This window comes from Crocuta crocuta, unplaced genomic scaffold (assembly GCF_008692635.1).
Source record: "Crocuta crocuta isolate KB4526 unplaced genomic scaffold, BGI_CrCroc_1.0 scaffold96, whole genome shotgun sequence".
Lineage (NCBI taxonomy): Eukaryota > Metazoa > Chordata > Mammalia > Carnivora > Hyaenidae > Crocuta > Crocuta crocuta.
This window is the reverse complement of record NW_027531522.1, coordinates 2,358,212-2,385,614: the sequence shown is the minus strand read 5'-3', so window position 1 is coordinate 2,385,614 and position 27,403 is coordinate 2,358,212. Positions and strand designations below refer to the sequence as shown.

At 46.0% G+C, this 27,403-nt stretch overlaps 1 protein-coding gene across 1 annotated transcript in view; it reads left to right on the top strand.

The window, feature by feature from the left end:
* Positions 1-27,403, top strand: part of KIAA1217 (KIAA1217 ortholog) — a 297,582-nt gene that overhangs the window by 137,749 nt on the left and 132,430 nt on the right. The window contains exon 3 of the mRNA XM_077772488.1: positions 17,120-17,318. Coding sequence (XP_077628614.1) covers positions 17,120-17,318 — 199 coding nt within the window. The remainder of the gene's footprint in view (positions 1-17,119; positions 17,319-27,403) is intronic.

Below are 27,403 nucleotides of genomic sequence, written 5' to 3'. Positions count from 1 at the left end.
TCAAGCCAGGACATTTCATTGACAGATGTTATTCCTTTTAAATTGTGGTAAAATATACATGACACAAAGTTTACCATCTTAACTACTTTTTTTTTAAGTTTATTTTGAGAGACAGTGCGAATGGGGAGGGGCAGAGAGAGGGAGACAGAGAATCCCAAGCAGGCTCCAGGCTGTCAGTGCAAAGCCTGATGCAGGGTTCGAACTCACAAAACTGTGAGATTGTGACCTGAGCTGAAACTATGAATCAGGTGCTCAACCAACTGAGCCTCCTGGATGCCCCCATCTTAACCAGTTCAGTGGCATTAAGTGCATTTACCATGTTGTCCAGCCAGTCCTCAGCACTCTTCATCTTGCAAAACTGAAACTCCGTCCACATCCAACAACACCTTCCCATTCCCTTCTCCTCCCAGCCACTGGCACGCGTCACTCTACTTTCTATCACTGGATTGACTACCCTGGGCACCTCATGTAAGGGGAATCTTACAGCATTTGTCTTTTTGTGTGTAGATTATTTTACTTCCTGTGATGTCCTCAAGGTTCGTCCATGTTGTAGCGTGTGTTTGAATTTATACCATTTCTGAGGCCTCATAATACTCATTGTATGTATACGCTGTGTTGTATTTATCCCCTTGTCTATTCGTGGACACTTGCGTGGCTTCCACTTGGGCCCATTGTGAGTAAGGCTGCTGGGAACACGGTGTCAGATATTTCTTTGAGACCCTGCTTTCAATTCTCACTCGCTGATTCTGGATTCAAGAATAAGTCGTTTGCTTAGAGGATTATGAAAATGTTCGTTTTTTAAGAGATGAAAATGCACTTCCACTGTGATTATTTAAAAAATGAAGTTGTCCAGAGATGGCTGGGTGGCTGAGTCGATTAAGCGTCCGGCCTTGGCTCAGGTCATGATTTCTCGATTCGTGAGTTCAAATCCCGCATCAGGGGCTCTGTGCTGAGAGCTCAGAGCCTGGAGGCTGCTTCAGATTCTGTGTCTCCCTCTCTCTCTGACCCTCCCATGCGCCTCTCTCTCTCTCTCTCTCTGAAATACATTTTTTTAAAAAATTTAAATAAATAAATAAATAAAGTCCAAAAATTGATCAGTGGATCAATGAGAATTGAAATATTTAAATACTGGCACAGGAAGCATAATAAACTGAAGACACACCCCCCAGGGTCACCCAGGTTTCAGGGACAGAATTTGCTCCTTCAGTTGTGATCCTGATCTTCTGTTCCTATAAGGATTCACATCGGCTGTGATCGTGAAAGCCTTGTCACCCTGTGTGGCAGAGCCCAGGTGCAGAGCCCCGAGCTCCCAGCCCAGTTTCTGTAGAGAAGCCCAGTGGCCATTCCCAGTCAAGATGGCGGGTGGGACTCGACACCAAACTGCACTCAGACTAAGAAAGGTATTTCAGTCTGGTTTGGCAAGCTCTGGTAGCTTCCCTGCAGCCTTGGGAGACAACCTCAGGACAGTCGGCCAATGTGACATATTCTCAAACGACAAGGTGAATTTAATTTTTTTTTTTTTTTTCTAGGAGAGAGAGAGAGAGAGACAGTGTGAGCAGGGGAGGGTCAGAGAGAGAGGGAGTCACAGACCGAAACAGGCTCCAGGCTCCGAGCTGGCAGTCAGCACAGAGCCCGACGCGGGGCTCGAACCCATGAACCGCGAGATCATGACCTAAGCGAAAGTCGGACGCTTAACCGACTAAGCCACCCAGGCGCCCCACAAGGTGAATTTAGATACGCCTGTGGCAAGATATTTTAGGGATAACTCCTTGCCAGTCAGGGCTTGCTTTTACCATTTCTTTCTAAAACACAAGGAACGGAATTTCACTGTTTTCTCCTTCCTCGAAGGAGGGCAGGGGTTAACTGCTACGTTTACATCGTGAACGAATAAATGGTCAGTCCATTTTGGTCAACCTATTCTTTCTCTCGTCATGTTTTCACCCTTTTTCTTTTCTATCTTTTTTTTTTGTGTGTGTTTTTCTCCTGTCATACAGGCTTTGCAGTGCATGCTGATCTCTCTTCAGGCAGAACTTGACATTCAAAGGTACTTGATGAAAATTGAATCATCTCAGCGAGTTAGTACTCCACCTTTTCTTTCTCTGCATTGAGTTGCACCTCGCCTCCTGCCTTTTTATTCCATTGCGTGTGGCTTTCTAATCAGCATCAGCCACTAAACCGGATCGGCTGTACCTTTCCCTGTCTCCCCCACACTCTGACTTAAACCCATCCACGCCAAAGGCTTGCAGCATCCTGAAACATGTGCGTGGTTTTCTTTTTTAATTGTGAGCGTTAATATTAAGGTGCGCGCTAATTGCATGCCTGCTTCGGAATATTTCATTTACTTTCCACAAATTGAGTTTGGGGAACCGGCAGGAACACGGCGGCAAGTCAGAGATGGTGGCCCCGCCATCTGAAATGTGGGGCTCTGCAATGAGACTCCCTCCTCGCCACCTTGCTCCTGGCGGAATAGTCATGGACATCGAACAGAAACTAAGTCATTCTAATCGCCTCAGAGTGCTGTGGTTCTTCTTTCTCTCAGCTCCAGTACATCCGGTGGTGGGTCCTGATTATTTTACGGACATGTATGTTAATAATAACACATGAGGGACGCCTGGGTGGCTCAGTCAGTTAAGCGACTGCTTTCAGCTCAGGTCATGATCTCGCAGTTTGTGAGTTCGAGCCCCATGTCAGGCTCTGTACTAACAGCTCAGAGCCTGGAGCCTGCTTCAGATTCTGTGTCTCCCTCTCTCTCTGCCTCTACCCGGCTCACATCCTCTCTCTCACTCTCAAATATAAATAAGTATTTAAAAAATTATAAAAAAATAATAATAAAATGAAAGGAACAGACACATTGATATAGAACTTACTATGTGCCAGCCACCATTCTAAGTGCTCTACAAGTATTAGTTTCTCACAACAACCCATGGGGTGGGTGTCCAGTGGCCCCCATTTTACAAATGGGGAAACCGAGGCACAGAGACATTACATTACCTGACCAAGACCTCATAGTTCTAATACATGACAAGGTTGGGATTTGACCCCAGGCAATCTGGCCCCAGAGTCGGTTTTCAACATGCTGCTTATTCGCCCACAGACCTTGGTGTCCTCTGCGTCTAGATGGGTCAGTTTAGAACGTTAAAATTGGAAAGGGTGGGGAGAGTTTCCAGTGCTTGGATGCCTGGCTTGGTGTTGGACGCTGTGCCGACTGCCACCCACATTCTTTTGGTCCCTCCAAACATGGCCTGTTTCGTTCTTGTCTCCCGAGCCCGCACAGGTCAGAAGTGTTGGCTGTTTACTGTGAGGGCTTCGGCACACTGTGGAGGAGGCCTCCGGGGGCCTGGCCGTTGTACAAAGATGGACTCTTGCCCATTTGGTCAGCCTTCAGTGACCACGCTGACCTCTTTGCCTTTCCTTTTTCTTTTATTTTTAAAGTTTCTTTATTTTTGAGAGAGAGAGAGAGAGCACGTGTGCGCAAACCAGGGAGGGGCAGAGAGGTAGGGAGAGAGAGAATCCCAAGCAGGCTCCACCTGGTCAGCGCAGAGCCCGATGCAGAGCTCAGGGTCACAAACTGTGGGATGGAGACCTGAGCCCAAACCCAGTCAGAACCTTGGCCAACTCAGCCACCCAGGTGCCGGTGCCTTTCCTTTTTTAATAACCAGTCTCATTAGTCTTTTGGGGGGGTAAAAAGCTCAAACTAGAAAGTTTCTACCCAAGCAGATATTCAAGTAAAAGTTCGGCCAGACGTGCTACAGAGAATCCTCGCCCTCCCCACACCGTCTCACTTACGATGGGCTGTTTACCTCTAATTTTTTCCCATCTTCTTAATCGTGTTCATGTTTCTATAATTTAACATTTCTATAATTTTATAATACCTATAATTCGTGTAAAATAGAGGGAGCCTAATTATTTCCTTGCACTGAACAGGAGGGCAGGAAGGGTGGAAAATGCCACAGGGCTCCTTCAGACAACTTTATCCATTGCTGTTTTAACTGTTCCTGTCTATATTCAGAGCAGAGATTTAACTTCAAAATGTGGGGTTCTCCATCAGAAATTGTGCAGCGTTTGGGGCCCCCTCACTATTCTTTTTCTTTTCTTATGCTTGAAACAAATTCTCAACACTGACTTTTTTTTTTTTTTTTGATATATCAGCCTGTAATGAGATATTTGAAAATCTTTTTAAGGGATTATTTTTGATAAGCATTTATACACAAGTTACAATGACATTGGTGTATTTTGGAGGAATGGGATGTAATTAGGTTGGAAACTGATAGTCTTTCTCCTTTTTACTTAAAGGAGTGATGTTCAGCCTCTGAGGATATCACATTCTCTGTTTTGAAACTGGAAGTAACCATTTGCTCACATCAGGTGGGATGGGCACAGAAAGAAGTTGGTTGTATTCTCGCTTCTCACACAGGACCCCCCTAAGCCGAGGGCCCCCACAGTATAGCAGGGAGCCCAGCCATCCAGAGCCACCCTCAAGAGAGTGGCTCTACCCAAGGGTAGCTAGATGCTTTCCATCATTTGCAGTTGACAACTTCCTGAGCATTTTTCTTTCAGTGACTCCTCACCACAACTATATGAAGTAGATATTTTGATTATTTTGTAGAAGTGAGAAGGAAGCTTCCAGAGAACCTTCACCAGGGGTCACGTTGCCAGTGCGTGGCCGGACTGGAGTCTGTGTTCTGTAAGAACAGTGTGATAAAGAGGGAAGTGGCCTCATTCTAAATCTTGACCTCCATGTTTCCAGACCCTCATGTTCTTTCCTCTAGCGGCCCTAGAGGGCAAAAGAACCTTTACCCCAAAATGATCAGAACTTTCACATGTATTGTTTCAGTTGAAAAGCATTCCAGTGACATTGGGAGGGGGGTGGCTGGTGATGGTGATGGTGTGTGTGTGTGCGGTGGAAAGTATCAGCAAATCCTACTTTCAAGATGTCTGAAGAGGGTCTGGCCATAAGCACGGAAGGCGTGGCGGCCTCCAATACCCCGGTGTCCCCCCTGGGCCAGCTCCCTGTGGCCTTTCTCACTGCAGGGGGCCGTGGGGACACCTTCAGATCTCCCAGGACAAGTCAAAGGAGGGGCCTCTGCTCGCAGGGAAAGCCTCTGGCTTCACGACAATGCAGTTCAGTCCTCGGGGCCCCACGTCCTCTCCAGAAAGGACCGCAGCCTGGGCCGTGGGGAGGAATTCGTGAATGGCTGTGGTAGGAGGCCTTCTCCAGGGCATATTTAGCACTCCACGTTAGGCTGGTTGTATTTGACTTGAAATTTCAAAGGCTGCTGGCAGGCCCTTCCTTTTCATCACCCGTAATAACAGCAGCCTCACTGGACACCTTTTATCCTGAAGCCTTTGAAGTGCATTCCTGGCTCTCTGAATTGGAAAGGCATCTGCCCCTACTTTGCTCAGACTTCTCCCAGTGAGGACAGGGGGGGCCCAAGCCTGTGACACATGTTTGTTTATATTGCACACCTTCTTGTTTCAAAATACAGGAGGGGAGAGAGAGAGAGAGCAAGGAACAATGAGTGATTGATTCGAGGCAGCTTGCAGTTAAGAAACATCCACCTGAGGTGAATAAACTAAAAACTACTACTAAAAACTAATAAACTAAAAACTACTAAAATAAAACTAAAAATCTGAAGGCACAATCTCGGAGGAGGAGAAAGATTGAGGAGTCTGGCTAACTGTGATTGGCTTGACCACTAACTTCAGGTCAACCTCCTGGTAGATGCGACATTTTATATATATTCTACATGCTTCTCGTTATAGCACAGACTAATACTTATTAACTCCTTCAGGAGGTGAGGTAATTTGCCTTGTTTTAAACTCCGAAAGTGCCAATGTTTTGGCTCCTGCCTTCTGAAAAGGAGCATGTGTCCACGCAATAGACGGGGTGCAGGAGGAAACAGTGGTATTCTTCACCTGGCACCTAGTGCGTATCAGCCCCTTCAAGAGGAAAGCACAACGACAAAGAGAATTGCAGGAGTGTGTGTGTCTGAACGGGGTGGGGGTCTGAGTTAACGAGATCCAGATTTGGAACTCGCTGATGGTGTAACTTTCTAACCACGTGGAAGAATGCTAAAGACAGAGGGAGGCAAGGGAGGCTTTATCTCCTTTCCAAAGTCTTTGTCTCATTCCGGCTTGGGAGGGAAGTCAGAGAACAGCCAGTTCAGGGTGTTGTTTCAGAAGCGAGTCTTATGTTATATTACAGGTAGGACACCAGGCGGGCAGGTGGCAGGTTGACATCTAATCCCGGAAGTGGAAGAGGTCACTCTGGGGAGGGGCCCACGGCCCGTCCGCAGGGCTGACGCCTTTAGCTGCACCTCTAGGCCCAAACCTGGCAAAGGGAAAAAATGAGCCTCATCTCATCTACATGCTATGAAGGGGGTGAAACATAGAAAATATTCAAGAGATTGTAAAAAAAAAATTGAGAAAATTCCCAATTTACCTGGAGTCAAATTTTAAGAGCCTTAAAGTTAAGCTATAGCAATGGTGTCAGAACTAGATGAAGAGGGGGAAGGGGAAAGAACCACGGATGTGAGAATCTTATCTCCTTAAAAGGTAAAGTGTGTTATCTGCATGTCCAAAATGTGATGAATGGCTTTTGGCTCTTCTTTCTTAGCTGTAATCTTTTTTGGAAGTAGACGTCCATCCAGTTCTGGACTCCTGCAGAATTTTGCATGGCATGAGAATGAACATGTGTCTTCATTCCTGTGTTTTCCCCATGAATTTGTGTCCTTATTTCAGGGGCCACTTATAAGGCCCCGTATAAGAGTCCTTTTACGTGGAATCTAATCATAAGGACTACACATGAGAAGACAGGTATGGGCTTTGGTATCTTCAGGTCACCACAGACAAGAATCTTTCTGGCTTCTAAATGTTTTGTGAGACAGTCTTTCCTTCCCCTGATCTGCTCTTTATAAATAATCATGCTTAGGGGCGCCTGGGAGGTTCATTCGAACTCCTGACTTTGGCTCAGGTCTGATCCCTCAGTTCAGGGGTTTGAGCCCCGCATCAGGCTCTGTGCTGACAGCTCAGAGCCGGGAGCCTGCTTCAGATTCTGTGTCTTCCTCTCTCTCCCTCACCCCCACTCATGCTCTGTCTCTCTTTCAAAAATAAACATAAAATTTTTTTAAATATCATGCTTATTCAGTAAACCTCTGATTTGCTAAAGCAGTATCTTCTCATTTCGGAGAAATAAAGAGGAAAGTATGTTACTCATAATACTACCATATAGAGAAAACCAATGCTAATATCTGGGTGTATTCCTTCCATTTCTGAAGTTATATTTGAAAAACATCCTTAAAAGACCCTGATGATGACTGTATAATATTCCATTGTTTGGTTCCACGATAATTTATTAGCCAGCCTTCTATGTTACTCTAGGTTTATTTATTCGATTATAGATGTAACATATACAGATTCACTCCCTGACCCCGTAGTTCAGAAAGTAACACCTTTCTAATGGTCACAAATCTAATTAGTCTGGCGTTGGCATCAGCAGTTATTAAGAAATTTATTCTCGTCACTTGGGGTCATAAATCAATCATAAGGAGTGCACCTAGTCCCATAAAACTGGGTAAGCTTGGGCACCGGTTTCAGACACTGTAAGCATGCCCCACATCCATCTTCCCCAGTGGGGACACTCTTTGTAAGCAGAATCCAGGTCTTCATAACTTGAAGAACATCATGGCCACCGCCGCCACCACCACCACTACCAATAAAACTAGAGCCCTCTAGCTGGTCTTGGATAGTCACTCACCCCTCCTTTTCCTGCCCAGTTAGCAACCTTCCTCCTCACCCATCGGGGGTGGGAAGACAACACCATATTTATTTTCCAAATGCCTTTACCTCCTGAACCCAATCTAGGGAGAAGGTCTTCCTGGTGGCCTCTGTAGCTAAAGAGACTGTCAACAGACCTTCCNCATATTTATTTTCCAAATGCCTTTACCTCCTGAACCCAATCTAGGGAGAAGGTCTTCCTGGTGGCCTCTGTAGTCTCTCTAAAGAGACTGTCAACAGACCTTCTGCTAGGAAGACCTTAGAACACAAAAGCTTGGCAATTTTTTCAGGAAATAAGGGACAGGAGTAGATGTTCCATAATTTTTTTTGTTGGTTGTTGACAACTAAGAGGACAAGAGACTTAATATCTCAAAAGATTCGTGTGATCCAGAAATAACGTGAAAGAGGGTATCTACGCAGCGTGGGGCTTCTTTAAATAACGAGGAAGCATCCATTTCTGCACCAGCTGTCCTTGTCATTTGTTTCTTGGCATCAGTAGTGGGGGCTTTGCAGGGTGAGAGGGTGTTGGCAGAGGGGTCCCGCATGGCTCACGTGGCTCAGTGCCGTGCCCGCCTCCCCAAGTGGATGCTTGTGGCCGTCCCTAGACGGGGAAGCAATGGCCAATGACTACTTGGCATCACAGCCTTTTTCATCTTTCTGATCTGATAATGAAGTAACATACACAGCGAAGGAAAACGTGGAAACAAAAGACACAGTTGTACTTTGCTCAACTGCTGAATCGTCTGATTTTACTCCAGACCAAACATCTTTCTGTTTTCACAGGTGAAAATCATGAAAAATGTCTGGGCACCCTTTTGGTGGGAAGAGGGAGGAAGGGGTTGAAATACTACCCTTGAAGAAACAGGGCATAAACGGAGTTTATCAAAGATAACTCATCAAAATAAATCCCAGAGAAAACACTTCCCCTTGGTCCAAGCTGAGAAAGGGAAATACTGATTTTTCAGAGCTAAACTTAAGACAGAAGGGCCTTCTAAGAATCTCAGGTATGCAGTTGGAAGTTGGCATCAAAGTGGGGTTTGTGCAGATGTGCCCTTCTGGTTGCAGGGCCTGGAAGTTCTTGGTGACTGGTAAAGCTGACACGTGTCCCCAAAATGCTCTCAGGGCATGCAGATATGCACTACGCAGTCCACTGTGTGTGTGCCTATACCGATAGCAGGACCCTTTAGTGCCTGCACTCACATTTCCTATTAAAAATAAAAGCTGATTTCTTCTCCTCTAAGTCTTTAGCCCCAGACCCACCCAAATGTTTCATAATTGCTATAAAGCCAACCAATTCCCTCTTACATTTGTCTCCTAGTTCTCCCGTCCACCGGTCCTATTCTAGAACCGTGGATGTCCTCTGTCTATTTCCCCAGTTGGCCCTCAGCAGAAGAATGGCCCTGGAGGACATAGTGGCTTGGATTTGTTTATCTGGCCCTCGGCCACCGAGGTTGTGGGGAGTAGACGAAAAGCCTTTCAGGGACTGGGACCTGCTGCTTCTGACACGCACCTGTCTGTGGGTCCCAGGCTCACCTAACAATAGCAACTGGGCCACCTGAAGGGAGCCGATGTCGGCCCGATACAGACACAGCCACCTGGGGTGGGTTTACGTAAAGACGGAAGCAGGATGGAAGCCAGGTATCCCGGGAGAGCTCTCGTCATTCTTCCCATCCCCAGTCCCAACCCCAGCAGAGGCCTTAGGACTGGGAAACAAGGAGGGCTCCTGGCTGGTGCAGTCAGTGCAGCGTGTGACTCTTGATCTCATGGTCATGGGTTCGAACCCCCTCATTGGATGTAGATATTAAATAAAAGAATTGGGGGGGGATACCTAGGTGGCACAGTCAAACATCTGACTTTTGATCTCGCTCAAGTCATGATCTCACAGTTTGTTAAGTTGGAGCCCCGCATTCCTGCTTCGGATTCTGTCTCTCTTCTCTGCCCCTCTCCCTCTCCCTCTTGGTCTCTCTCTCTCTCTTTCTCTGAAAATAAATAAATACACTTACTAAAAATTAAAAAAATAAAATAATTTGTAAACAAGGAGAGGCAAAGAAGGAAGGCAAGAGATTATGCTATGGTTTGTAGAAAGGACTCTGTAAGCAGAGAAACTTAAACTTTTGTTAGTGACAAATTGTCAATTCTCCTGAAGCCAGAGGAATGTGGAGCAGGATGAGAGAGAAGAAGACAGTCTGGGAATGATCCATCATTGTTAACTTCTCATAGTTTGCTCCCTGAATCATTCACAAGAACACCTAACAACCAGAAAGTTCTCTTCAACTGAAGTCAGAATTTTAACTAGGTTTGCGTCGAAAGCTCCCCAAGTACGAGCATTAAAGAGATTAAAGTGCCTGAATGTCGTGATCAAATTAACCAAGTCAGTTAATGAGTACTGTTGATCCTTGAACAACACAGGGCCTGGGGCGCCGACCCCCCACACAGTCAAAACTGTGTGTATAACTTCTGACTCCCCCAGAATGTAACCACTAATGGCTTACTCTTGACTGGACGCCTTGCCGAAAACATAAACAGTCAGCAAACCCATATTTTGTATATTATATATGTTATATACTGTAATCTCACAAACCAGTAAGCTAGAGAAAAGAAAATGTTACTGGGGACATCATAAGGAAAAGAAAGTACATTTCCAGTATGTACTGCATTTATACAAAAACTCCCGGTATGAGCGGAGCTGCACAATTAAAACCTATTTTGTTCAAGAGTCAACTCTAGTAGGGTAATGAATCATTCCAAATACATTTGAAATGTCATATTTCCAAACTCTCTGTGGAAACTGGGCACCAATTAGCATGATGTAAAACTTCAGGAAGGCAACGTTGAGTTTAGTTTTCAAAATATAACATAATTTGAAGTGACGTGAGTGACCTGGCTAACCAGACGCCTCACCGTTCCCAAAAGCTCACGTATTAACATAAAGCTACTTTCGTAGGTTTCCTTTTCTGGATCTCGGCATTTCACCATTGACTTCCAGTGGTCTGAAAAATGGTAATGGAAACACCTCACCAAGGCCTCTAGCTTAGACTTTCTTTTCTCTTTAGCTTTGGTCTCTAAACACAACAGGAATGCAAAGAGTAAGAATAAATTTGATCTCATACAGCATAATGCTCCTGGTGAACATTTCAGCAAATATTTGTTCATGATGATAAAATGCAAGTGTGGCCGTCTTTTAAAAATTAATGCTGTGCAACTGTGTTGCATGCACTGGGGATAAAAAGGTGGAAACCCAAATCTTAGTGCTAGCTAAGCCACACGTTTCTATCAAGTGAGTGCAGTCGGGTAAATAATTTGAAGGAAATCTTAGTAAGTGAAAGTCTGGGTGACATGGTTTTTGCTTCTTTGTGTAGTGTGTATGTCTAAGTTATGACATCTTAATTTTTTTTTTTTAATTTTTGAGACAGAGCAAGAGCAGGATAGGAGCAGAGAGAGAGGGACACATAGAATCTGAAGCAAGCTCCAGGCTCTGAGCTGTGAGCCCAGAGCCCAACTTGGGGCTCGAACCCATGAGCAGTGAGATCATGACCCGAAGTCGGATAGTTAACCAACTGAGCCACCCAGGTGCCCCTAAGTTATGAAATTTTAGTCCTGAAAGGACTAACTACCAACTAGTTCAAGCTCTGGACTTAACAAATGAGAAACCATGACTTAGGGAGGCTATACATTGCCCACATTTTGGTAGAAGCTGAACTAGAGCCAGTGTCTCCAGACTCCCTGTTAAATGACTACCACTGACAGGCAGCTCTGGAATCCTACAGACCTGTAGTTCCCAGTTCCTTCACTTGTTAGGATTTCAGGCAAGTTGCTCAAACGACTTGTTGCCTCAGTGGTAACCAGGATCACGAAGCAGTGAGGGTTAAATGAGATTCCATGTGTTGATCACAGCAAAGCAGGCATCAGTTTCTTAGCCCCTTGCTCGCGCCCCTCCCCCTTTTCTAGAGGACCCTCTGTGCATGCTGCAGATGAAGCAAAGGGGGGATCTGAATGAAGCCTGTAACCGCCAGTGTCTCTTGGTGACAGAAAGCCTCCTTTGAAGAGGAGAAGACTTGAAAGGATGAGTGGAATTCGGGCGGCCAGGTTTACACAAACCATCTCTTTGTGCATGACCCCAAAGGACTTCCCATTTGGGTTTATAAGTTTGGGGTTGCCTGGTGATTTGGAGAAAACATCTTGAAAGTTGTGATGGAAACAGGGAAGATGGTTGGTATCATGGGTCTCCATGAAGCAGGGAGGGAAGTCCAGCCTTCCAAACCCCGGAGTCCTGCCCATATGGCCCACATAGCATTTCTACCATCCACTGCTCAACGCGTCCTCCCCAGTGAGGGGCAGCTCTCACTCAGCGGCTTAGGGGCAGAGACTCCAAATGCCATGCTGTAGACGATGCCTGATGGGGGCTTCACCCAAGCCAAAGTGGGAGTAACTCCCGATGTAAAGGCTTTTTTATCAGACTAAATCTGAAAATGTGTGAGTATCCTGCTCCGCCTTTTTTTGTTATTAAAATCTATCCTTTCTCGTGTAATAATAATACCATACACAGCGTCATATTTGGGTGCCTTTGCAAAATAACATCTTAGTAACCCTACATCATACCCTTCCCCATGATTTTTTAAAGAGAGTTTACTCTGTGAACTACAAAATGATGGGAACCAAACTCTGAAGATTTTTACTCTCTCCAGGTCTTATTGCTAATATTGTAAGCATGCTAGCATCTTAACAGCACAGGCAGGGGAGCTGTTAGAATTGGTCTTCGTCAAGTAAGGACTTGGTGCAAGGCACGAAGTCATCTCAAACTACTTTGAGAGCAAAAATGGAAATAATTGGAAGGAATTAATGGGAAAGGCCACACAATATTCTGGATTCAGAAACTGGAATGCACAGTGGCCCAGATAACTGCTCTCTGTCTTTCAGGTCACGAACATCTCTTGTCTGTTTTCTTTTTTAAAAAAAAATTCTTTTAATGTTTATTTATTTTTAAGAGAGAGACAGAGAAAGTGCAAGCTGGGGAGGGGCAGAGAGAGAGACACACACAGAACTCAAAACAGGCTGCCTCACGTGGGGCTTGAACTCACAATGATGAGATCATGACGTGAGCTGCAGTCAGAAGCTTAACCGACTGTGCCACTCAGGCGCCCGTCTTGTCTTTTCTTGAACAGATCTGCCTCATCCTTTCTCTGAACTCTCTCTGTCTTACATTCCCTGTCCATTTCAGCCATGAGTTCGCATGACTTTACTTTTCAAATCCTCAGGAGGTACTAATGAAATAGCTCCTGTGTGCCAGGTCTCCGTTTTTAAAGGAGAGAATATGATTGGTCCAGACCAAATCAGGTGGTCACTGCTTGGTCCAGTAGGCTGAGACTGGGCTGGGAATGGGGGACTGTACACTTCACGGCTCACACCGGTATGTGCTTGAGAGTGAAAGGGCATTTCTACTAACAATGACACTGGCACAACAGGCAAAAGCAGGACTGTCCCCAGGTAGACTGTCCCCAGGTAGCTGCAATATATGTCCACTCCGAGTATGGGACAGGGGACTTCTGGGCCTTATCCACATGGGCAGGGAAAAATTCCTCAGAGAACAGGGACATCGTTTGGGTGAAGGAACTCTTTCAAAGATTGTTGAGCATCACGTCAAATAATAAAAGTGAAACTTTTTCATGTATTCAGAATTACCAAAGAGGTTAGCAGGAGGCAGAATCCTGCTGCGGGGCCACCTAGGGGATACAGCTTGGTACTCCACCGCTCTGGACGATGTATCTGTTAGCTCAGCTGAAAGAGCAAATTGACATCATGCCTCAGAGTGTGCGCAGGAGAAAAGTCCCTTAAGGGGACTGCACTTGTCCCACCTTCTCCTGTGTGCCCCCGAGTGCACAAAGACCTGAGGACAGGGTGCGGGTGCGGGACTTAGCTCAGAGCATCACTTAGCATGTTCACCCATGTTCTTCCTCCTCTACTGACCCACCCTTCGGTGTCAGCCGTTACTGCCCCAGACCCTCCCTGAACTCCCAGTTAGCTCTTCTTGTCCAACTGTTATGTATATATTATCCTTGGCCCCCAAATATCCCTTAAATGCCTTATGATCTCAAGAACCATAGAGCATCGCTTCCAAACCCCGGGAGCCTAGCCCTGTGCCGCGTACAGAGACCCTGTTCCAAATGCCTTTTGACTTTTCTCTTTTCATGTATCAAATCACAGGGTATCTGACATTCATCAGTGTCAGCAATTTCCATTGTCTTTTCTCTGCACTAAATGATGTCTCAGCAGCGAGCTGGCATCTGGGAGGGGGGTACCCTGTGAGGAGATTGCTAATATGCACTGATAGTTTGTAGCGGGAAAATGAATGATACGGAAAAAAAGAGAGGAAATTTATATTTGGAACTAAGTGGCTGTGTACAGGAAGTTAAAAAAAAAAGATTAGCCCTTACATCTCTATTTTTATACACACTACCTCCACGATGACCCTGAGCAAGAAATAGAAATTTGATTCTGATTTTCTTCAAGGATCCTTCTTGCCCTTTGGAATGGAAAATGACAGCTCGTCAAATGGACCGTATCTGCCGAGGGTTGCAGAGACGAACAAACGGCAGAGGTCATCAACGTGGCCATGTTGCTTCAAGTAATATTATTTCTTGTGTCTTTTGCTAAATTGAATATGTAGTCTTTTTTTTCTTTTCAAGTCAGAGCAAGGGCATCTTACTTTGATATTCTTCTGCTGAGCGTAGCGACCAAGTAGCTACTTCGTTGAAGCCACTACGGTTTTATCTAGACCTTGGTGAGCCAGGTATTGATTTAAGGATGATTTTTCTAGTCCAGTAATATTTTTCGCAGGGTGCCAAAGCCAGATCCCAGTCTTTATTACGGAAGCAGACTTTATGGAAAATCAATCTGGGAATAAACCACTTCAGGGGCTTGCACAGAAGAATTAACCCAGAGAGACAATTTCACTGTTAATGGGCGTCCTCTCTGGCACGTGACCTGAGCTGACAGTTTCCTGCCGAACACCAGGGGTCGATCCTCTGCCGGAAGCCACGTCGCACGCCTACGGGAGCGCGCTGATGCCATTTCCGGTTTTCCCCTATGGCGCGGTCCTGAGAGGCGTAGCAAGGAGCGGGCGTATAGATACTGCAATAGTGCCCCAACCAGGAGGCGTCTCCTTGTACTTGAGCAGGAAAGAGCCAATCATTCTACCCTCACAGGGTTCCCTGGTGTCTCTGGATGGATCATTTTCAGCGGTACCTTGTTCCAGGAACCACTGAGTTTCAAGACATCCACAGCAGCACAATAAACCAAGCACGGAACCCCCTGAAGTGCGGGGCCTGTGTGCGGCATAGGGTGTCCATCCGCGAAGTTGCTCCCGCCTAGAGAGGGAAGTGTTCCGGTGCTTGACTTCAGAATGCAGTGGCGTCCTTGGGAAGTCTTCACGGAAATTAAAGAATGCAAGCAACCCCCTGCACCAGCTGCTGTGGACCGCCGCTAGCACACCACCAGCCCCCCAGCACCTTTGGTACCTTAGTAAGAGAAGACTCACCCGCCTGATTCATTCTGATCAGTTTGCCTTCCAGAAGGTGCCTGGAATCATGCAATGCCGGTCACGATGGGCAGTGCGAGAGGGGAAAGCTGACATGATGTGTTTATTCAGCCTAATTCCCTACTTTCCCTGATTGCCTGTCTCTGACCTTCCGCAGGTATAATCCCTGACCTCCACGCAATAGCTAGAGTGATCTGCAAAATATGTATCTATTCCTGGCCCCCTGGCCCCTTTGCCTGCCTAAAATTCCTCTGTGGCATTCTGGTATCTTAGAATCCAATTGAGCACCCTCACCTTGACTTCCAGCGGTATGTGATCTGATCTCTGCTGGACACCTGCCCCAGCAAGCCTCCAGTGCTGTCACCTCTTTCTGTGTCAGGGACTTGGCACTTGCTGTCCCTTTCACCTGGAATGCCTCTTCCTCTCTTTATCCCTAGCCTCCAGCTTACCCGGTCCTTCCAGCTTACCTCTTCCCTTTTTTAAAAAAATGTTTATTTATGCATTTTTGACAGACAGAGAGAGAACAAGCAGGGGAGAGATGGGGGTTGGGGGAGGGGGCACAGAATCTGAAACAGGCCCCAGGCTCTGAGCTGTCAGCACAGAACCTGACGTGGGGCTCAGACCCACGGACCGTGAGATCATGCCCTGAGCGGAAGTCAGATGCTTCACCAACTGAGCCACCCTGGTGCCCCACAGCTTCCCTCTTTTTTTGAGAACACAGTTTCCCTGTCTTTCCGATTCTCCACTCAAGCACCCCACCCCCACCAGTCTGAGTTAACAGAGTCTCACCACATCTTTAATTTGCCTTCAGTGTTGGTCCCGTGGCTAGACTGTAAACACCGTGAGGACAGGGGCATGCGTGTTTTGTGCATCACTCTGGCCCAAGTACCTAGCACAGTGCCAGAAACATGGCCAGTACTCGATATGTGTCTGTTGAAAAGATGACTGGATGTACCACACAGTTCATAGCTGACACATCGTTACACACTATCTTGTGTTACTTTTTGCCCTTCATTAATTGCACCAATCAGTTCTGAAACTCTTTGACACCTGGCACCATGTTGTCTCTTCTTTTCTGTGTCTCCCACAGTGCTCAGCCAGTAGTCCATGTTCAAGGAATGTTAATGACTAATAGGTTATGAGCATTTTCCACATTAAATTTCCTGCGCTGTAGTACAGATAACTAAAAATTCAATTATGTGTTGAGTGTGTGTGTAAGTTATTATAGATACTTTCTGCTAACTGGTGAAGTCATTAATAACCAAAGCTAGACACAATCTTACCTATGGGATTTGGGACTCAAAAGAAGAAATCCAACTATGATATAAATATCTCCCTCACAATCTGAGTTTACTGATTTTAGAAACAGTCTTGATGTAAGACTTTGAAGGACGGGTTGTGTGTGTTCAGCTTACTGTGGGGTGAATGCATCCTCCACTGAGGCATATTTAACGTGCACATCCCATCTGTTGTCATAACAACTGTTAAAATGTGGCCAAAGGAATTGATTTACCATCATTCTTTCCCATGATGTGGCTTGTCCGCAGCTCCTTGCCCAAGGTGGCATTTGCACAGATGGACAGTGATAAAAATCTCAGTGGGATACTTGGGGCAATATTTTTTTCCAGTAACTTTCACAACTGGTTCTTTGACCCACTGGGTCTTCAGTTTTCAGTATCCTGTCTTTCCGTTTGATTCCCCCACCCCCATATTGTTTGCCCAGATTGGCAGACCTTGATGGCATTGCAAACATTTTCGGCATAATTACTAGTCATTGATTTCCTACTTTCTCTCATATGCCTTTTGCAGACAAGAAGCCCCAAACTGTCTCACAGTCCTCAACCTCCCAATTTGGGCGACCCAATCGAACATTTATCAGAGACGTCTGGTGATTCTTTGGAAGCCATGTCTGAGGGAGAAGCTCCAAGTCCTTTTTCCAGGGGCAGCCGAACTCGAGCGAGTCTTCCGGTGGTGAGGTCAACCAACCAGACGAAAGAAAGATCTCTGGGTAAGCCTCCACATGCAGTTTCTGATGCCTTTTTATTACCGCATGTGTGTGCTTTTATGCCTCTGAACACATACCCCTGCATCCACAATGTTAATTAGATCTTGTTCTGTAATAACACAAGCACTAAGGAACCTCACTAATTTAGCATCAGGCTGAAGAAACGGCATGTCCGAACTGTCTCTGGGGCCGGGGCCCCTGACCGTCAGTGACAGCCACAAACACGGCACACAGAGGGATAGAGGGGCACATGTCTCGTATCGCATTTCCTTTGGACAAGCTTTTAGGGAGAGCAGAAGGATTCTATTGTTCTGCCTTTACCACTTATCATTTGCTCTTTTATATTGGAAATTCACTTTCTATCTTACTTTGCTTTAGAAAAAGTGTTTGCCCTTTTAACAGCATGTACAGGTCATGAGGAGTTAGACCTCTCTGCCAAATTCATCAGCTTAACCTGCCATTTTAAGGCTCCCATTCAGTACTTGTTTTTGCAGACAGATGAGGTCACACGGTAAGAGGGGACAGGGATCCCACAAAAGGCTTCAGGGTCTGGCCCCTGCAGAAGACAGCTAAATTATGCCACATAAAACCCAACAAATGCCTTGCTTGAAGGAGAAAAGAGCAAAAAGCTGTGGGGAGGAATCCTGATTTTGTTTCCTTGGTTGCTGAGGTTCAGAAGACTGATTTCAGAGGTTGTGCTGGCTGCCCTTAAAAAAAAAAAACAATTATTATTTGCATTATCAATGCTGCTTTGTAACATTAAAGTTGGTAGAGTTCATCTTAGGTTAATAACGCAGGTTTTTATTAATTTTTTTACAAATTACATTTGTAGTTTTACAAATAACAAGAAAACCACAAAACATCTGCTTTTTCTTTTTTCTTATTCGTTTTTTTTTTTTGTTTTGTTTTGTTTTGAGGTCACGTAGTTAGATGGCAGAGCAAGCCTCCATTTCCTATCAGCCGCGCATACAAATGAAGGAATGGGCCTCACAGTGGGGGACCCTGGGCTAGGACAGACCTCTGTGCTTCATCCAGCTGAGTCTGTGCCCATGGAGAAGGGAGTTTCTCCTTTGTGCTTTGCAGGGAATGGGTGAGGTTCAGGTCTCTGTAAAGATCGCCTGTGCCGGGGCGCCTGGGTGGCTCAGTCGGTTAAGTGTCCGACTTGGGCTCAGGTCATGATCTCACAGTTCGTGGGTTCGAGCCCCACGTCAGGCTCTGTGCTGACAGCTAGCTCAGAGCCTGGAGCCTGCTTCAGATTCTGTGTCTCCCTCTCTCTCTGACCCTCTCCTGCTCACGCTGTCTCTCTTTCTCTTTCTCAGAAATAAATAAAAACCATTAAAAAAAAAAAAAAAGATCGCCTGTGCTTTGCACAGTACAGTGCAGATCAGCATAAATGCCTGGGCGCCTTCCTCCGTACCTGGGGGCACTGAACTTGCTGGGGAATGGAAAGTCTGGCAAGACATTCCTCCAGGAGCCAGGCGGGCTGGCCGGGCAGGGAGGTGGCCACAGTGTTCAGGAAGCAAGCCCGGGGTTGACAGGCTGCAAGGACCAGGGACCGCCTTGCCCAGGAATGACTGTGGGCGGCTGGTGTTTTCTCGTGAGGAGGCTGTGCTTGTGCGAGGTGCTCAGGTGTCCCGAGCACGCCCCTAGCTCTGACGTTCTGGCCTGTGCAGAGTCATGGCAGATTAAACGCCGTATCCGAGGTGTTTATTCTTCCAGCTCCACGAGGTGCCTTTTGGCCTGTGGGTTTGACAACCCTCGGGCATAAGCACAGGACTATGGTGAGCAGAGAGGAATGAGAAGTCCGCCCAAGCAAGCACGCGGAGCCAGGGAATGAGGCTGGCGCGAGGCCAAAGGTGTTGGCACTGCCCTTGACCGCCTCTTTGTGGCCAGTTTGGGAATGTCCTCCTAGCTGCACCTGGCCTCGTGGTGTCATGCAGTTAAGCCGGGATGGGAAATAAACAGGAAAGTGTGAGTCAGGGAGAGTCTGAACACAATCTCCTTGGCTGGTGGGGGGTGCGGGGGGGATGGGGCTTGCTTAGCCTTGTGTTCGGGAAAATCCCGAGTGTGCCTGCCTTTATTTAACATGCACACGCAGGCTCCAGGGAAGAGCAGGTCTCCCAGGGAGCCCAGGACCAGGAGCTGCGGGTGGCCCCAAGTCCTTGGTGGCTGAGGAACATGGCAGTGACTCCCTCCGCCCCAGAGGCTGCAGACGGGGGGACCCAGCTGCAGCCTCCTGCAGACTCACCGCTGGGGCCATTGGGGACCCACGTACTGTCACTTTATATCCATCTGCAGAATTTTCAGCTCTCTCCCAGAGCCCTGGTGATCCTGTCTTTCTTTAAAACTGTCGTCGTTTGTCCATCGTGGGTTTTTGAATTCATTTTGATTTTTGAAATAGCACCTGGGAATATTGTTTATCTTGATGGCTGACTTTGGGGAGACCCTTAACTTTTGCATCCGAGGATAGTGCTTCCCTCTCCTCACCCCAGGAGCTGCCCCTTGTGCACCCCCAGGAACCGTCCATGGAGGCCAAGCTTCTGCACTTGCACAAGAGGTCCCTGGGAGGCTTTCCGCAGCTCAGGAAGCACCAGGAGGAGGCCTGGGCACCCTGAGAGTGGGGGCAGGGAGCGCACAGACTCCTCAAACCACTCTCGCTCCCTGGAGGGCATGAAGCCAGCTCTCACTTCAGGCAGCCTGTGCCTGGAGATAAACCTGCCCGCTTAATCATTTTTCCACCTGACTAATTCCTCCTTTCTATTACTTTAGCATATTTAGGATATGAGAGGAGCCCGGGGGTTGGGCACGATGCATGGTACATGTCGCACGTCACAGAGGCTTTCAGAAGCCGTGGAGGAGAGAGAAGGGGTGGGGAAGTTAGGCATCCTGGTGGCTGTATGGCACTCCCCCCGAGTGCAGGATGTGGCCTTCCCATCAGGGAGTGGACTCTGGGACTGCAGGCACTGCCCTACGACAGCAAAACCCACCAGTCCTGTCCCGTGCTGAGGGCAAAGGTAGCCATTCTTGGAGATTGACAAAGCAGAAAGGTAAATAGAGAAATTCGCTCAGGGCCTCCGATCCGTAACATGATCAGGTTGCGACGACGGGCCTACTCTGCACGTCCACTTCAGCGGTGGGGGCTTCCCTGCCCCGGTCTACCCATCCCGAGGCCGGGTGAACTCTTTCTCAGTGGAGCCCATGCCGTTTCTTCTTCCCTCTCTCTTCGGTGAAAATAGGGAGGATTAGGAGAAAGGAAGTCAACAAAATAAAGTAAAAACCGCTCTGTAGTTGAGTTTTGGTTTCAGCAATAATTTCCTTGAAAAAAATGTCCCGCTGATATTAGGTTTGGGTCTTAATGATGGAACCGTTTGCTTTTAATCATTGCTGCCTTGCAAACGCCTGTCTGGAATGCGACCATGGGCAGAGGCTGGTGTCTGGCGGCTCCACAGCCAGCTTTGGGGAAAGGGTTAGCCACAAGATGTCCCCACCCTTCTGTGTGCCCTCAGGAATCTGAAAATAAAACTCCCGTGAAAATAAGAGCGGCCGCAGCAACTTCTCCTTGCTGCAGCCAGATGCCTTTGTTGACCATATTCCGAACGGTTAGTTTTGGAAAAGAGGCCTCGGCTACCAACCCAGCAGCCAGAGGTACTGCCACTTCTGTAACAAACTGCCTCTTAAAGACCGGGCCTCGGGAAACAAGAATGATTTTAAATGGCTCGGGAGGATTTTAGACTAATTGAGGGAGAATTTTCTCAGGGCCTGTGAATTACTGAGCCTCTCTGTGTCTGTTCTTTGATTCCAGAATGGTTAACAGCGAGGGTGATCATTCTCTGAGAGAGATTTGAGGGGGAAAAAAAGGTTCAAGGTTCATGGTTGTCGGAATCTCTCCTGTGCACATGAATGNACCCCCTAACACCCCCCTCCTCCATCTACAAACTGGAAAACTGAGAAGGGCAGAGGCAGGAAACTCTAAGACTCCTATTCAAGCGCTTTATTGTTTGAGCATGAAGGCTTAGCCCATGGATAGTTAAAAGAGAAATCCATTTCAGACAAATGCGAACAAGTAGTGCTCTACAGAGTAAGTGAAACAGGTATGAAATTTGTTTTCCTAAGCACGAATGATGATTGAAATGTAATTTAAAAATAAAAAAATTATGAAGAGAGTTTCATAGCGGGTCAGTGGGTTTGGGGCACATTCCTGATCTTTTTAGAGTGCGACCAAAGGAGAGTATTTCCTCCAGCATGGAGCTAAGCAGACAGGCATGGGTGAGGAGGGTGGCTGGCTGGAATTGTCCACTCCCACCTTCTCCTAGTATGCTGCAATGCAGAGTCATTCTAGAATATCCAATGCTCAGGGTTCCAACAGTACGGACCAAGGCACATGTGGAAGCGTTTGGATTTTCTTCAGGATCATTTGTCATTATCCCAGGCTGCAGTCACTAAAGCTAGTGCTGAGAGTCAAAGTGCAAGGCGTCCATTTTTCTGGTACCCAGGGCTCGAGTGTGGCCTGACGTGCTGATGATATTAACATCTTCCGGCTCAAGGCAGCAAAGCTTCGGAGTCGTAGCCGTCCGGGGTGGCAGGAGGCTTCCTCATTGTCAAACAGCTTCTGCGGTGTCCCAGCTCTGCAGTGAAAACTCAGTTCCGTGATAGTGCAAACCACTTAATAAATCCATTTTTTGCTTAAATTAGCCGGTTCAGGGACTGCAAGTGAGCCCTGACTGATAGAAGGCACTTGATCTCCTGTGTTTGCAGAGAAAATGTAGTGCCACCTGTTGTGTGTTTCAGAAAATGTCAATACCAGTAGGTACAAACTGATGACTTCTAGAGACTTGGCAGTGAACTGAAGAATGACTTGGAGACAGGTCACTGAGAGTTCTGTGGAGTTGTCTCTGCAATAAATATTATAGTTTTGTAGTGAAATTTCATTTGAAAATGAGCTATGTTAAACTGCTAACACACACACACACACACACACACACACACGAGTAAAAACATTAAATAGACCAGGGGTATGGGGGAAGGGGGAAAAAAAAGAATGAAATTATGAAGAAATTTCCTCTATATAACAGAAGTCCTTGAATACTTTAATTTGGCTATACTGGGTGAGTCGAAAGGATTGTCTCTTAGTTTTCTTGCATTTGATGTAATGAATGTTCTGAAAGGTAGTTTTTGTAAACTGAATCTTTGAAAAAACTTTTAAATGTTTATTTTTGAGAGAGAGAGACAGAGACAGAGTGCAAGTGGAGGAGGGGCAGAGAGAGAAGGAGACACAGAGTCTGAAGCAGGCTCTGGCTCTGAGCTGTCAATACAGAGCCCAATGCAGGGCTCGAACTCATAAATGGTGAGATCATGACCTGGCCAAAGTCGGAGGCTTAACCGACTGAGCCACCCATGCACCCAGGAACTGAACCAATCTTTAAGCCAAGAAAAAAATGGGTTTGGAGCTGGGAATTAGCCACTGAGAGGAGTATTTCCAGAAATCCTCTGGTATAGTGGAGCATGGTTTTGTGATGCAAGTATTCCCTACTAATTTTCCTCTATAAGCTTGGGTTTTCATACATGAGGTTTTCTGAAAGAAGGGAGTACACTGGTCCAAGTTTAGCCTCTTGGCTCTCAACTCACCCATAAGAAAGAATGTTCTTGTAAAAGATTGCTGTGTACATTCATGGTTTGTTGTGCTTATTTTANCGAAAGTCGGACGCTTAACCAACTAAGCCACCCAGGCGCCCCTTGTTGTGCTTATTTTAAAAGATAAAGTTCATTAGATGTCTGTTGAAATCTCTTGCTATTAACTCCTGGGTTGAAACCCTGTAACGGATTTCTCAGACTTTGAAGGAGGCGTTTAGTTAATATGATACCTGAGGAGATCCAGGCCCTTGCACACTATCTTGAGGATCCTTTACAGACAGGATGCAGATCAGGAAAGCATCAACAGAGGTGAATAGAAGATTTTATTGATTCTAAGGATTGGAGTCCTCCCCGCCCCCCCTCAGGCCACCATTACTTGACAGGGTCTGTCATTGGTTGGGTCATGACAATGAGGCGTCCTGGAGACTTGAGGTCTGTTGCTTCTGTTTCCTCCTTTACAGCTGGGGTGTTGCTAAACAGGGATTACAGGTCACCTTGTAATTTTATGTAAACTTTACATAAAACGTTTCAATACTGCAGGTGGAGCTATGGGGTTAGATAACTAGATAGGTGATTTAAATTTCCAAAGCTATTTCAAGAAATCAACCTGCCAGTAACCCTGTGCAAAATCTTTCTCTCTGTCTATCACATCCGTGATACCCCATCCTAACCTAGACTCCTAGGTAACGTTTTTGCTTTCTTTTCTGATGTAAAAAGCACTCTTATTCAAAAAAGAACCCTTCATCGAGTTCTGTAAGACAACAGAAGAAAGTGTGGCAAGTTTTATCTGTTATTTATACCTCTCCACATCCAAAATAGATTTGATTTGGCTCGTTCAAAGACAATAAAAGTATATAAGAACCATTAAAACAAGAATTAACACAAGTAGCAGTTGGGCACAATATATGTGCCAGAAAAATTAAGATAGGGATAATTGCTATAATCGCAGCCAAGACAAAAAAGAAGATAAAAGGAGAATTGTACTGAGTCAAATGGAGTTCATTATTTAAGAAGTTTATACGAGCTCATTAGGAAAAAAAAAAAAGAGTCTAAAGCACTATAACCCAAGAACTCCTGAATTTTAATATTCTTGACAACATATTTTGTAATAGTTGTATTTAATAATGGCTGTCTTATGAAAAGGTTTTTCATATAGCTATGTCTTTACATAAAAATTCAAAATCCCAGGACCCAGTGTGAAGCCCTGTTGGTAGAAGGCACATTTTCTTGGACTCTGTAGATTTCTGGTGATCTAATCTGATCCACGAGAAGAGTTGATAGAGTCTTGACAGTTGACCTGGCTCTTGACTACTCATTGTCTCTTCAGGGTACATAACTGTAGCTGGAGAGGAAAATTTTGTGGGCAGGTGGCTATTGAAGGCTTGAATAACAAAAGAAACGTAGAGAAGGAATCTCTGACACAAAGACAAAATGCCAAATTCTCACTGTGTTCTAATCATACTAGCTATTACTCTGTTTCAGAATGGGTCTGGAAGTATCTGGATTCAGATGATGTATTCTGATATTCGCTACGATGGTTTGGTTGGAATTAGAGATGAGAGACATCAAGAGATATTGCCTGAACTGTGTATGGTTGGGGGAGAGATTTCGTTTATCAGACTCTTGTTTTCCTTTGCTGTGAAAACTCAATGTAAAATTTGTTGACTCTGTCTCACTATCGTTTCATAACTGCGAGATTTGTTGCATACTTAAAAGTGTCTTGCCAAGTTAATGTGTTCTTTAAAAGCTGATTTTAGGAGTATCTGGGTGACCCAGTAGAAGTCTCCGGCTTCGGCTCAGGTCATGTTCTCACAGCTCGTGGATTCGAGCTCCTTGTCGGGCTCTGTGCTGACAGCTCAGAGCCTGGAGCCTGCTTCCGATTCTGTATCTCCCCCTCTCTCTGACCCTCACCTGCTCACGCTGTGTGTGTCTCTCTCTCTCAGAAATAAATAAAAAACATTAAAAATAAAAAAAAATTTTGGAAAAAATAAAGACTATTCTATGAATACTGAAAACAATATTGAGATGCAAGCCCGCTTTACGTCATACGCTCGAGTAAAGCTCCATCCTTGGTGCTGTCATTCTAGCAGTGGCCTCCAGAGGGCTGCCCACTGACATCTGGAACCAGATTTTTTGGCAGCTTCTTGTATTTCAGGCAGAGTATAAGAACCCAGGAAGGTACCCATTCTGCGCTGCTAGAGGGTAGACATATGTCTTCTTGGGTGTAAGAACTGGTGAATTCCCATCCACATTTCGTGAGTGAGCTCCAGGATATGGGATTGCAATTAAATGTCCTCAAAATCTGGAGATGATATTTTCTGTGGACCACCACCAGTGGACTCACTCTCTCTATCCAGAAGCTTCTTTGGAGCCCAAGCCACCACTGTGATGGTCTTTAGTTTCTGGTCTATCCGAACCACTCTCCTAGGGGCTGTTATTGGCGGAATCGTACCCCTTCCCCCTCCCGCCCCCCACCAGGTTCATATGTTGAAGTTCTGACTCCCAGTATCTGAGAATATGACTGTGTTTGGACATAGGGTCTTCAACAAATTGTTTAAGTTAAAATGAGGTCATTAGGCTGGGCCCTCATCTGATAGAACTGATGTCCTTGTAAGAAGAGAGGGTAAGGACACAAGACAGGTATAAGAAAGACCACAGGAAGACACAGGGAGAAGATACCATATCTGTAAGCCACGGTGAGAAGCCTCAGAAGGAAACAGCTCTTGATCTCAGACTTCCAGCCTCCAGAACTGTGAGAAATAAACTTCTATTGTGAAGCCCCCAAATCTGTGGGATTTTGTTATGGCCTCCTGGCAGCCAGATATATGGGCTCAGGACGCCCTTCTCCTTCTTATTTGTTTTCTCATTTGAGAGGCGGGTCAGCCTTATGGCAATTGTCACAAACTTTACGTGTTTCTTTCTTCCAGACAGGAAAATGAGGTTTGTCAAGGTTTCTGTTTATTTTGGTTTGGTTTCATTTTAGCCTCTGCAACCTTTGCACAGTGTGTTGACTTGGTGTCTCATTTGGCATTGTGAGCGGAAATTTAAAAGCCCTTGGTACCAATTCAGCTTCTGTTACTACTTTTCTGTTTGGCATCTCCTGAGCCCCCTCAAGTTTAGGAAAGGAAAGTTGTTTGACATCTAACTGATTTGACTGTACCCCATCAAGAAAAGCTCCTAATTTCATCACGATGAGTTTGAGTTCTCGAAAATTTAGCTAATGTCATTAAAAATGATGTTCCCGCCAGCTTTTCACTTTCAGCCTTTTTCTAAGGTGTTAATTGGCTCTCAGACATCTCTGGCTACACGGCTCTCAGTAACATAAAGCTAAACATGATCAAAATAAATCCTTCCTTTCCCCTCCCCCCGCAAGTTTTGCTCACTCCCTGTTTTTTTCCTTCATTTATATATTTATGCATTTAAGAATCTATTCAGTTTCTGGCACTGTTAAAGGTACCCGGGTGAGTTATTTAGAAAATATATGAAATCTGGTTCTTGTATTTAAGGGAATTTCGGTATAACTAAAGACACATGGTAACCATGTCAGGGCTTGAAAATAAATCAGACTATACATATGAAGCTGTGCGGACACCAGCCATGCTGCACCAGCGGTCCAGTCTTCCCACACTCCTCTCTTTGTCTGGATTCTGTTCCTTACTCTTGGCACTGCCATATCTGTGTGACCCCGTCCCCTCTTCCCTCAGACCTCTGCTAAAATGATGCTCATCAGGGAGCACCCACCCTGCCAGTCTCTGTCTGCTTACCCTGATGGATTCTTTTTCATGACACTTCTCATTGAGGGCAGTGGCTCTCAAGCGTTAGCAGAGAACTCGTGAGCACAAATGTCTGGTGTTACCCTTGGGTTTCTGATTCAGTGGATCCGGCACGGGACCTGGGAATTTGCAGCTCTAACAAGTTTCCGGGTGATATTGCTGTTTGTGATGCTGATCACTAAGTTAGGGCCACAGGATGCCCTAGGAAAGATGTAGAGTGAATTCATAACATAGCACCACATGAAGGCATTGTAATCAGTCCTCAGTAAGGGAAGGAAAGTAGTCATTATATTTTGGCAGGAGGATATGGAGACTTGAAATGTCTGCCCTGCATAATGTCCTTAAACTAGGGTGTTTAATCCCAGCACACATTGATCAGCGGAGCCCTCACAGGAAGTCTGGGAATATGCATCTTTCCCACCGTGAGCTACAGAGTCTTATTCATTAAGTCCGTCTCACCTTTGATTCTGTGCTCTTTCTATTTTTGATCCCTGTCTTATTCCTGAACCAGCTTGTCATCCCCCACCTTGACACGCTTAGAAATGTAGGTAGACTCGACCACGGAAAGGTGGCTGACTTTTTCACTTGAGTGCACGCCCCTTTGTACACTTGCTCCAGTTTCTGGAACTCAGGTGTTTCCCTCACCAGTGTCATCGCCTTGTCTGCTCCAGGGGCGGTCAGCGC